General features: G+C 39.9%; 1 protein-coding gene across 1 annotated transcript in view; it reads left to right on the top strand.

Annotated features, from left to right (window-relative positions):
- The window catches only part of CDYL2 (chromodomain Y like 2), an 80588-nt gene that overhangs the window by 22560 nt on the left and 44548 nt on the right, over nucleotides 1–13480 (top strand). The window contains exon 2 of the mRNA XM_032231399.1: nucleotides 11935–12529. Within this exon, the coding sequence (XP_032087290.1) occupies nucleotides 11935–12529 (595 nt within the window). The remainder of the gene's footprint in view (nucleotides 1–11934; nucleotides 12530–13480) is intronic.

Raw genomic sequence — 13480 nt, 5'->3', positions numbered from 1 at the left:
ATGTGCTACATTCTCAGAGAAAGCACTGGTGTTTTCATTTCCAACTGAAGTAAATCTTAGATTTTATAGAGCCCTATTTAATGGACTTTGGATGCAACAGATAAATGTTGAGTTGAGGCTTTGCCACCAATAATGGACAAAAGCCAATGTATCTGAAATAATCCAAGCCATTAACGTAATTTACTTAACTTGCATCATTTAATATCCCTGATGTAATGCCTTGTTGTTGTTAGTTGCGAAGTTGTGTCCGACCAATCGCCACCCCATGGACAAGGTTCCTCCAGGCTTGCCTGTCCTCTACCTTCCCCCAGAGTCCATTTAAGCTCACACCAACTGCTTTGGTGACTCCATCCAGCCACCTCCTTCTCTGCCATCCCCTTCTTCTTTTGCCCTCAATCTTTCCCAGCATGAGGCTCTTCTCCAGGGAGTCCTTCCTTCTCATTAGGTAGCCAAAGTATTTGAGTTTCCTCTTCAGGATCTGGCCTTCTTAAGAGCAGTCAGGGTTAATGTCCACTAGGACTGATTGGTTTGGTCACTTCGCAGTCCAAGGGACTCGCAGGAATCTTCTCCAGCACCATAGTTCAAATTCTTTGTCGCTCAGCCTTCCTTATGGTCCACCTTTCACAGTCAGACATTGCAACTGGGAAGGCCATAGCCTTGACTATCTGCACTTTTGTTGGCAGGGTGACTTTAGTTGGCAGAGAGACGTAATCTACTTAATTGCATCATTTAACATCCCTGATGTAATGTGTAATTGACATCATTTGTGTTATTGTGAGAGTCACATGAGTAGGCAGCATACCAAATAGGGCAAATAGTTGCAAACTAACAGACATTATATATAATTACAACCATTATACTTAACAGACATTCAAATTCAACATCACCCCTACTCTCCAAATGGCCCATTAGGTTGAGCTTTGACTAGAGTTGCATAATGATTACATCTAACATCAGAAATGGAAAAGGGGGCATCTTAAGTTATAAGAAGGTGAATTCTGATTGAATGTTACAAAAAAAAGCTTCCCAACAGTAAATTCAGTTGGAAGCTTTTATCTATCCATCCATCCATCCTTCTATCCATCCATCTTACCCTATTTATAAGCCTCCTAAATCTGGATGGCAAGCAACTGAATACACAATTAAAACTAAATTATGATGTCCAAACTAATTAAAATTAAAACTAAATGTATAAGAAGCACTTGCAGAAGGAGTGGCAGAATGTGGGGGTTGGAGTTAAAAAAGATATCAGCCTAGAATTCCTATGTAGCCACAAGCGAACTAAGAGCCAACCTCCCTTGAATTCAGTGGACACTTCTCCAAGCAGGTGCTAACCATTTGTTGGAAAAGTCCTGTGCACAGGCTATGTAGCATTTGGGCCCGGTCTTTTCACAACTGACAGCATTAGAACTAACATTATTGTTATTGGTATTGCCCATTACAATAACATGGTTTTAAATTGTGTCTTAAAAGCATAGAGGGAGATGGCCATCTTCATCTTAGGAATAAGGTGTTCCAAAGAGTAAGGAATGCCATTGAAACATATTCAAGGAAAGAGAGGGCAATCATTTGCCAGGGATGGTTTAATTTGAATTCCTACATTAGGTAAGTATTCGACTCATAACCTTCCTGTGTTGGGATTCTAATGTTGACTGATGTAAATCACCCATCCTAGAACCACACCCAAAACCTGTTCCCCAGGTGTCCTATTTAATTTGACCAAAAGGGAAGCATTAAATACAAAGGGAGTCATCATCTAGCTGTAATTCACTACAGACAATGTTTGAAATGAATTCAGATCAAAATGTTGCTTTGTCCAGATGAGACCTTGGCATTTGTTGGTCAGATGGGAGTCTTAGACCCTCTCCAGATTGCTTCTCTGCAATAGCAGAGAAAATAATTGGTGGAATTTTCTGTAACAGGGGAGGGCACAATTCTTCACCCCATGCTCACAATTTAGGGTTATTTTTCAAATGTTATATTTTTATTTTGTATTTTTATTGTTTGCTTTTCCCAGACTTTTCTACAGGTAGATCAACAAAATACAAAAGACATCAAGTCTAACCAGTAGTAGCTAGGCTACATGAGATTCTAATAATATATTTAAAATTAAAAGAAACCCCACTGAATTAAACCCAAAAGTCATGACATTTGCACTTTCTGCTTACACCAGGGGTGGGATTCAAATAATTTAACAACTGGTTCTCTGCCCTAATGACCAGATGGGCAGGCGGGGCTCAGTGGCCATGTGATTGGATGAGTGTGGCCAACTCAACATCACTCACATCGATGGGTGCTTCGCCATAGCTGTTGCAATGTAATAAAGGTTAACAGAGAGGCAGTTTCTGTAAGCAGGGCAAAAAAGATTAGGCTAGGAACATGACCAGAATGTTTCCTTCCTGCCTTCCTTACAGGATTAGCCCTGTAAAGTGGGGGGGGGGGACACAAAAGGAGATTTCTTCCAACAACCGGTTCTCTGAACTGCTTAGAAAGGTAACAACCAGTTCTCCCGAATAGGTGCAAGCTGGCTGAATCCCACCACTGGCTTACACCATCATTTAGTAAGAGTTTCCCACACTACCACTGTCAGAGGCTACTATGCAGTGGTGGGATTCAAAAATTTTTACTATCAGTTCTGTGGGCGTAGCTTAGAGGGCATGGCTTGGTGAGCATGGCAGGAGAAGGATACTGTAAAATCTCCATTTCCTCCCGATCAGCTGGGACTCGTGAGGCAGAGAATAGATGGGGCGGGGCCTGTCAGAGGTTGTATTTACCAGTTCTCCGAACTACTCAACATTTCTGCTACCAGTTCTCCAGAGCTGGTCAGAACCTGCTGAATACCCACCTCTCAAGGTTAACAAATGAGAAGAAATAAAAAATAAATAATAGTAATAGCAGTGGCTTTGGATATAGAGTTGTTTCTCTATACGTGGTGCAGAGGAACAAATTAATACATATTATAGGGTTTATATGTCATATTCACTAAAAAGTTGCTCATATTTTAAAAATTGCCATTTACTGCATGAATATATGATTCATGTCTTGTTTTGATAGAAATGGTTAGGAGAAATTTAAACCAATATAGGAGAAGGACAGGGAGAGCCTGGTGATGGTGTCAAGAGAGGAATAAGCCTAGAATCAGTATGTTCCCACAAGGAACCAAATCTAGTCCCCCTTGAATTCCACTGACTCTTATCTAGCACCAGTTTAGTGCTGAGCATTAGTTTGCTAGATTCTTGTGCATAGGGATGAGCAATAAATCAGTGTGACTGGAACTTAGCATGTGGCTCTGATTCTTTGCCCCTGACAATAAGTAATTTGTTCTGCTCTTTAATGCCATTGCACAATTTTGTGCAGGATGATCCAACCAAGCCTTCTTTCTGCAAAATTAATGATAGCCTACAAGTTTGCTACAATTTTATGTGAGAGCCCCAAGATAGCTTCAGGTGAGCCTGTTCTAACCGAGGCTTCCCGAGAGTGTGAAGCAAACTCCTTGTCCTGACAAAAAACCCTTTTATTAATTGCGAATTTTCTGCTCATTCCTATGCAGCGAAGTCTTTCAAAGGAGGATTTACAGTCACAGACCTTCTCTGGCTTGGAGAGCTGCCAGGCTGATATCTGCAAAACTTGGCCAGGAGTCTTGGAGAGTCACAAACCAATTAGGTGAACTAATTGTCTCCTGCAAACTTCACTCCCCTTTTGCTCCTCTTTTATTTTCTCTGGGAAGGGCCATTTATCATCCACCTGTGGCCTTACTCCCAAATCGACCCCTGTTCTTTAGCTGTTCATCTGCCTCACTGATGTCTGATTCTGAAGGCAGCTGATAACTGGCATATGGCTCTGGCCCCCTCTCTGCCTCTGACGCAGAGCCCTCATCAGAGCCTTCCCCAGACTCCAGGACTGGCCCATGTTCCTCCCCAACCTCCTCACTGTCCGAATCTGCTGCCAGCTCCACTGACCGCTGGCAGGTCACAATAGAGCCTGGGTGCTAGGTAGCTTAAGGTAACCTACCTATCTCTATGTAGTGTATAACTTTAGGAGGAGTCTGCTTTTAAGATGTTTGCCAATTATTTAAATATGGTCATGTAAGACCTGAAATCCATTCTTTTTACTCATGCCCGAATGATCCATATCCATTGCTGCTACTGAGTATAGTAGTTAAACAACCACAATCAGCATACAGCCTCCGCTGTAAGACAGGAAAAGAATGCAGTCCATTAAGAGCACTTACACAATTTTTCTTTCTCTCAAATTTAATAGTAGAAATGTCTGTGGGGTTAAATGACAAAGTTCCTTTTGCTTTAAGAATTCTCTTTGAATTTAGAGGGATGCTTGAGTTGCCCCTTTGTGATGTGTCGCCTAGGGAGATTCCACTCTAGGGTAGTCAAGATTAGATTGTCGTATTGGATCAACTGAATTGTAATTGTACCCAAATTGTTTTCACGGACACAAATAAGGCCTCAGTAACAAGTACTGCGGTCACCCAACAGAAGTGGACTTCTCTTTTCAGTAAGTAAGGGTGGGAGAGCAATAACTTCATTCACAAACTCCAGTATGACAGCTAATGTCTGGTTTGGCTCTGCAACCCAACAAAACAAACATAGACTTCAATGGATAATTAAAACGGGGGGGGGGGGAAACAGTTGCTGCCAGCCTGCCTTCCATTGAAGACCTGTACACTGCACAAATCAAAAAGAGGGCTGTGAAAATATCCATAGACCCCCTCACATCCTGGACATCAATTGTTTCAATTTCTACCCTCAAAACGATGCTATAGGGCACTGCACACCAGAACAATTGGACACATTGATAGTTTTTCCCCCAAATGCCATCACTCTGCTAAACAACTAATCCCCACAATACTGTCAGATTATCTATTAAGACTGTATTACTATTGATCTTCTCTTCCTTCCTAGTACCTATCTCTTTCCACTTATGATTATAACCATGTTGCTTGTATCTTTAAAATTTATATTGTTTCATTTGTTTCCTAGTATAATTTGATTGCTTATTAGTAAACAATGACTATGACTATCAAGTGTTGTATCTTATGATTCTTGATGAATGTATTCTGTTCTATTTTTCTTTATGTACACTGAGAACCTATGCACCAAAGACAAATTCCTTGTGTGTCCAAACACACTTGGGCAATAAAGAATTCTATCTTCTATCTATCTAATAGAAATTCAAAACCATACAGGTCTTCAGAAACAATTATAGTATTGTGGAATTATTTAGGTAGGAAAACAGTCATATATCATACAAAAGAGTAACAGAATAACAGAGTTGGAAGGGATCTTGGAGGTCTTCTAGTTTAACTATATAGGAGGCCTTATATCATTTCAGACAAATGTATACAATAACGATGTACCACCAATTTGCACCCCTATCCACATACACTCTGGGGGACTCCACTCCTTCAGAATAACAGGGTAATAGAGTTGGAAGAGACATTGGAGGTCTTCTACTCCAATCCTTGCTCAAGGAGGAAGCTCTATGCCATTTTAGATAGATGGTAGTCCAATCTTTTCTTTAAAACCTCCAGTGATTGACCACCCACACTTCTGGAGGCAAATGGTTCCACTGATTAATTGTTCTCACTGTCAGGAAATGTTTCCTTAGTTCTAAGTTGCTTCTCTCCTTGATTAATTTTCCACCCATTGCTTCTTGTCCTGTCCTCAGGTGCCTTGCTTTCTTCTTTGTGGCAGCTCCTGAGATATTGGAACACTGCTATCACGTCTCCCCTAGTCTTTCTTTTAATTAAACTAGACATCCCCAGTTCCTGCAACCATTCTTCATATGTTTTAGCCTCCAGTCCCGTAATCATCTTCTCTGCCCTCCTTCTAGAGTCTCAACCTCTTTCTTACATCATGATTCTTTTATATCTGTGACACTGGCAAAAGTACAGGAAACTTTAAGAAATAAAGAGAAAAGGTCTGTATCTGCTGTGTCCTTAGAAATGAGAAATATTCTAGATTCTAGTAGCTGGAAAAATCAATCACTCTTACAATCCTGTCTCTCCAGTGCAGAGGTGTAAACACTGGTGACCTGGAATTGCTCACAGTTCCCACAAGCTTTGAAGAGGAGCTTGGTAATTCAGCATTAGAAATGTCACACATAGAGTCATCAGTTGAAATTGTTTTCAATGAATGAAATGATCAAGTCCATAGTTTGTTCAGTCAATACATTTCATTTGGGCTTCTTCGAGTTAAATGGTTGGTCTCCAGGTGATTTTTTTTAGCTGTTAAAAAATTTCCAGATATCTTCCGCTAAAAAGTATGTCATACTTTATGATGAAAAGTTTATTCATTTTATTTTAACTGTTTATAGTTATGGAAGTGCCATATGTATTGGCAATTATTCTCTTTCCTTGTTCTAAATTTTATTTGGAAAAAATGTCATGTTTTGTTTTCCAGTAAAACTATATAGTTCAACGTAACTCATCAAGACTTTCACTTTGTTGAGGTGAAAAAAAAACCAGCTTTTCCAAGTTTCCAGGACACGGTTGTTATTACTTTTCCTTGAGATTCTTTTCCCATACATGTCTTCCCTAATTCAACATTCATTCAGTGTGTGTTGAGAGCCATCTGCATAGCCAGCGGTGGAATATTCTCAAGGGATGCTTGAAATCTGTTTGAAATTTGAGATCTGTTGAAACAGATGTTTCCTTGCCTAACTAGTTTGCAAAGAAGTGTAAATTTTTTTGGAAATTTTGATGCAATGCAGAAGGAAAGGGGAGGGTCCTTTCTTTCCCATATGGATTTGGGGATGTTGGAAGAAATATCCATCTGGTTCAGTTCCAATCTGGGAGAAAAGCACTGGAGACAAAATGGAGGCTGGAGGCCGATTGGAAAGAGGATCCATTGACTGATGAACAGGACCACATATTTGTGGTCCTGGGGCAGCTGACCACATGAAGTTGAGAGTAGAGGGTATTTATACCTTCTCTTGGGCTTTGCACTTGAGCCTCCTGTTCCTGTGCAAGAACATGTATTCTATTGGCTGTTGTCAGACTCCCATGGTGCCATGTACAAATCTTAGGAGTTTGTCTGAGCTAAGTTTGGTTGAAGCTTGGGCTGCTGATGCAATGTCCTTAGGGCATTATGCAATGTGGTGAGCTTGACTGGTAGATGGTAGATGGTCCTATTATGTCCTGAAGGGTCATGTCTTAATCCCATTGCCCTGAAGCTGAAGGTCTTTTGTTTTGTAGATAGGCTGCCCCAATCTTTCTCAATGTGCACAAAATATCTGCTGGGGGCTATTAAGAAAGGTGGAGGCTGCTTTCCAAGAGCATGTTTCTCCATTTCTCATCTAGGGAAATACAATATTCTGCCTTTTTTAAAATATTTCTCAAAATATTTCATTCTCCTAGGCGAGGGTTGGATGCTAACTTTCAACAAGGAAAATTAATATATAATATTTAATTTGTAGCACACTTTACCATAGCTTTCATATATAAAAGTCTCTATAAAATATGATCAATAAATAAATAGAAGACCAAGCATGGTTCATACATAAAAATGAAAAGTTGGGTTCTTTCAGACAGTTGAAGTACAGTTTGCTACAAATTGCACAATAAAATACTAAATTCTAAAGAAAGCTGTGTACCTCAATTTTAGTATGTTTAGAAGACAGAAGGTTTGTACACTGAAAACTAAAGAAACAATCAGTATTGTAGTAAAATAAATAAAGTTCTATAGTCTATTTGCCTTCCACAGTATTATAAATATACAAAAACATATTAGAAAAAAACTGAAAGGGGTAAACTAAGAATACGTGCTTTGCATTGTAAAATCTTTAATAAGTTCCATTTTCTGATTTTGAATTATTATCATTTATCAACAGTTTCAGCATCTTCTGATCGGTTGTTTTTGATTGTTTTTTTGTTTTTGTTTTTCTGTCATTTTCATTCATTTTTGGACCATTGCAAGCTTCTGTCTGTCTCCTACATTTGATTTGGTGTATTTTCAAAAACCGTTCAATTTCTTCGATTCCGTTCAAAATGAAAATATCCTTTGTAAATTGGAAAATATAAATATTGATGTTTCCAATTTTTCAGAGAAAGAATAGCTGCGGTGCTTGAGGAGAACCATTAAAGATGGGATTTTTGAGAAAGCTCTGAGGGACGATATTATCTAACATAGATCCCCGTAGCTTGGGCTGCACTCGGAAACTTTTGTTCTTGGTGATCATCATTTCTTTCTGAGTAGCTTTTGTTATTATGTATCTGTGTTGCTATTCTCTCATACTGTGTATTTCACACTTCTGCCATAAAAGTTAAAAAGTCAAATGAATGTAGGATGTTCAAGCTCTGGGCCGCAGTGATAGATAAACTCCAGTACAGAAGCACATGGGATGCGGTGGCTCAGTGGCTAAGACACTGAGTTTGTCGATCAGAAAAGTCAACAATTTGGTGGTTCGAATCCCTAGCACCGCATAACGGAGTGAGCTCCTGTTACTTGTCCCGGCTTCTGCCAACCTAGCAGTTCAAAAGCACGTAAAAATGCAAGTAGAAAAGTAGGAACCATCTATGGTGGGAAAGTAACAGCGTTCCGTGTGCCTTTGGCATTTAGTCATGCCAGCCACATGACCACGGAGACAGCGCTGGCTCTTCGGCTTTGAAACAGAGATGAGCATCATCCCCTAGAGTTGGGAATGACTAGCACATATGTGCGAGGGGAACCTTTACTTTACAGAAGTACAAAGTACAAGTTTTAATATGCATACGATGTGTTTTAAATTCACATTTAAACACGCCAAGTTCTATACTTTTAACTGAGAGTGCACAATATTATGCTTGAAAACTCTGCTAAGCTTCCCTGGATGGCATTAGTTTTTAATGAAAGCTACCACAAAACGCAATGGGGGATGCTCACTGTTGTATCATATGTTACCAGAAAAGCTGGAACAATAAATTTGACCACCACTCTCCATAAAAAGAAGCTATGATGAACCAGTAAATACTTTCTCTCCACTTAGAACCAGTTGAGAGAAAATATTTGAAACATTCAAGTTCATTCTGGTATAAATAAAGACTTCTGATACCATTTGTGGTGCAGAAAATTCCATTTTCCCCCTGGTGTTATTTATAGCTCTCTTTTAATCTCTCTCATTTTTTTCTTAATTGCATTATATTTTCTTATCTTTGCTTACTTGACTGTGTTCTTGTGCACCACTCAGAATCATGTATGTGAGATTGGCAGCTATATAAATTTAATAAATAAAAGGGAAAAAATGGCACAAACTAGTTCTCGCAATAAAGCACTTGTAGAAAGGAATGTGTTTTGTGCAACACAACAGTTACTTGACTTCACCCATTTTCTGTTTTTACCAATATGTCACAACAATTTAATGTATATATCCCTATTTTAAGCAACCATTAATTATTTTTTTGCTTGGATTTTGACTTATTTCACCTATTGCAATATTAATTGCAGGAGGTTGGACTAGAAGACCTCCCAAGTCCCTTCCAACTCTGTTATTCAGTTACTCTGAATTGAATTTATTTTCAACTCATAACAATAAAAACACTGACTGAATTAAAAGGCTATGTGTGTATGCAAATTTTATACTAGTTAGTAATTCACACTTTATCATAGTTAAGCTAGCCTGGAACATGGCTTTGTGGATAACTTTCCTTGTATACCTTTGTGATTAAGTTTACCTAGCATTAATTAGACAGTTAAAAGAGGCATTCCTTCTGCTGCTGAAAATTAGCTGAGAAAAGAATTTACTCTGGATGCAACCCATTGTTTCTTCTCCTGTACTAATTTAATGCAGATCAAATAATCAACCAAAATGCACAGAAGCATTAATTTAGGCTTGTACATGTCAAGGTTGAAAATGTGCATGGATGAAAGGACATGAATGGAAGTCCTACCTCCCATGAGGTCTCTTACCACAGAGGGGTTTGTTCAGAATCTTTCAGGTTGCTTCCTAAGTTCTAAACAAGGTTCCTTTCAAGTTTTTTTATTTATATTTGTTTGTTTAGTTTGCCGGACATGTACAAGCTAACACAAGTATAAACATAAATATGGACACAGTAAAGGGGTACAAATAAATGGGGACAGTAGGACAGGGATGATAGGCACGCTGGTGCGCTTATGCACACCCCCTTTATGAACCTCTTAGGAATGGGGTGAGGTCCATGATAGACAGTTTGAGGTTGAAGCTGTGGGGGTTAGAGGATGTAACAATGGAGTCAGGTAGAGCATTCCAGGTGTTGACCACTCTGTTACTTTCTGCAAACAAGTTTGGAGCAGTTTACCTTGAGCTTGTATTTAGTGTTCAGCTGTGTATTATTAAGGTTGAAGCTGAAATAGTTGTTGACAGGTAGCACATTGTAGAAGATAATTTTGGGTACTATGCTTAGGTCAGACCGTAGGCGGCATAGACCCAGGTTGTCCAAGCCCAACATTTCAACCCCGGTGGTGTAAGGGATTCTATTGCTAAGTTCTAAACAAGCTGATTAACTGTGTTTTTTAAAAAAAAAACAAAAAAACCTTGCAGTTCTCTGTCAGCCACAGAAAATTTCAGAAGTGCTCAGGAATAGCCTTTTGCCGAGAAACAAGGGGAGGGAAAGTCACAAGATACGTCATTATGCAAACGATGTCTCTTAGGTACTTCCATGTAACACTGCAATGCAAGTAGAAAAGGGCAAGGTTCACCTTTCATTATCACAATGATGCCTGTCTTGTCATTAGGATTTTCTCAGTGGTAGGAAGGTCTCACGATGCACCCAGGAATGTTTCAGAAGCAGCTCATATACATCCCCTTGTCCTTTCCAATTTTTGAATCCTCACCTGGACAATTTCTTTACAGAGGGTTTATTTTTAAACATTAATTCATTTATTTAGTTTCTCAAACATGTACAGGATAACAGGTATAAGTATGAATATGGAGGTGAACAAAGAAAATGAATACAAGTAAATGGGGACAATAGGACAGGGGCGGTAGGCATGCTGGTGCGCTTCTACACACCTTTAGAGACCTCTTAGGAATGGGGTGAGGTTCACGGTAGACAGTTTAAGATTGAAGCTGTGAGGGTTTGAGGCTGTAACAATGGAATCGGGTAGAGAATTCCAGGTGTTGACCCCTCTGTTGCTGAAGTCATATTTTCTGCTACCGAGTTTAGAGCGGTTCATCTTGAGTTTGTATTGATTGTTTGCCTGTATATTATTGTGGTTGAAGCTGTAGAAGTCGTTGACAGGTAAGATGTTGTAGCAGAAAATTGTGTGTACTATGCTTAGGTCAGACTGTAGGTAGCATAGTTCCAAGTTGTCCAAGCCGAAAATTTCATAAGGCATAAGGGATTCTGTTGTGAGCAGAGGAGTGCAGGACTCTTCTCGTGAAATACCTCTGGACTCGCTTAATTGTATTAATCTCCAATATGCAGTTTGGATTCCAGGCAGATGAGCTGTATTCAAGAATTGGTCTGGCAAAGGTTTTGTATGCCCTAGCTTGCAGTACAATGTTACCGGAGAAGAAGCTTCGCAAAATTAGGTTAACATTTCTCTCATTCTTTCACCATCCGATGGCTTTGTTTATCGACTGAGTTGTTCTATCACGATTCATATGCATATTTTCTCAGAAATAATCTCCATTGAGGTCACTGAAATTCCCAAGTAAACATGCCTGGGGTTACCAGCTGTTATGATGGTAAACTGTCAGACAGACTAAAAGGAGGAATTAAGCAGGGACGTAGCTTGGAGTTCTTGCACAGCCGCAAGAGACATAAGCCTCAGCTCCCCCAGAATCCATGAAACCTTACCTGGTCATTCCCAGGGAAAAGCAAGGAGTCCGGGGAGGTTCTTGTAACATAGGCAGAAGGCAATTAAGTTGCTAACTAAAGCTATTCATGAATGACTCTGGTTGCTCGTGCCTGACACGTTATTAGCACATTACCTTTCTTCTTTTCTTTTATTTCCCTGTTAGGTTGAAAGGATTGTAGACAAAAGGAAGAATAAAAAGGGGAAATGGGAATATCTCATACGGTGGAAAGGTTATGGAAGCAATGAAGACACATGGGAACCAGAGCATCACTTATTGCACTGTGAGGAATTCATTGATGAATTCAACGGACTGCACGTCACGAGGGAAAAGCGCACTAAACACGGGAAACAAGCCAACGTGCCCAAATTTTTACGAGAAAGCCGGGGGTCATCCCTGGACAAAATAACTCACAGACCCTCAGACTCTGGGAAAAGCAAAGGACTCTCCCATAAAAGGAAGCGTATGACCCCCACCTTTCAAAAACAAAAAAAAAGCTATGGCGCGAAAGCGGCCTCTTCCAACGACAGAGCTGCTAAAACCGTATCGTACCGGACTACGCCTAGTGGCTTGCAAATCATGCCTCTGAAAAAGCCACACAACGGCTTGCCGAATGGAGATGCCCCTTTCGAGAAGGATTCTGCCCACTTGGGGAATGGCTCTCAAAAGGCCAACGAGGATCTGAATGAACCTGAAGGAGAAGCCAATTTGCCCGGCGTTCTTGAAGTGAACAACGAGGCACCCATCATGAATGGTATCGGTATGTGGTTTATCTTTATTTGAAGCCATCTTAATTTTTTAACTTGGAATAGTATTGCAATAATGATGTAATGCTTTCATTGACTGATTGATTAGCAATCATATAGATTCCCCCCCCCCCCGCGGGCAATCTGTCCCCAACTTGATCCTTCAGGTCTTTTGACAATGCATCCATCACCATTGTGGCTAAGTCTACCCACCTTCCTGCTGGTTGTCCTCTTCTTTTGCCTTCCACTTTTCTCCTAGAGCCACAGGAGACTGTGAGTTCTAGTCTCACTTTAGGCATGAAAATTCAGCTGGGTGGATAATAAATAATCCCCCTTTTGGGCCCTTTTTTTGGCCTGTTTTGAAGCTTTTTTTGGCCTGTTTTTTAGGCTTTTCTTGGGCTGTTTTTTAGGCTTTTCCTGGCCCATTTTAAGGCTTTTTTCAGCACATTTTTGAGGCCTTTTTTGTCCCATTTTTCCAAAACAAATGGGCTGAAAAAGCCTCAAAAACAGGCCATAAAAGCGTCAAAAACAGGCAAACAAAAGCCTCAAAAATGGGCCAAGAAAAGCCTCAAAAATGGGCCAAAAAAGCTTCAAAAATGGGCCAAGAAAAGGTTGGAAAGGGGCCGAAAATGAGGCGTGTAGAGGCCAAAAATTTTTTCCCCTCTTCTAAATTTAGGTGTGTCTTATATTCAAGTGTGTCATAATCTGAAAAATACGGTATATATGTTCACTGTCTTGAGTTATTTACAAAAATAATAAAGATGGGATAAAATCATATATAGAAATAAGATAAATAAAGATTAGATCCTCCTCTAAAGGGCTTTGCATTATTGGATGGATGGATGGATGGATGGATGGATGGATGGATGGATGATGGATGGATGAATGGATGGATGGATGATCAATTGGAGAGTGAATGACTAGAACTTTTTCATGATGCTTTGTCCTCAGCCACAGAGGTCCAT

The sequence above is a fragment of the Thamnophis elegans genome, chromosome 14 (assembly GCF_009769535.1).
Source record: "Thamnophis elegans isolate rThaEle1 chromosome 14, rThaEle1.pri, whole genome shotgun sequence".
Classification (NCBI taxonomy): Eukaryota; Metazoa; Chordata; class Lepidosauria; order Squamata; family Colubridae; genus Thamnophis; species Thamnophis elegans.
The sequence above is the reverse complement of the archived record's forward strand: the minus strand, read 5'-3'. Positions and strand labels throughout refer to the sequence as shown.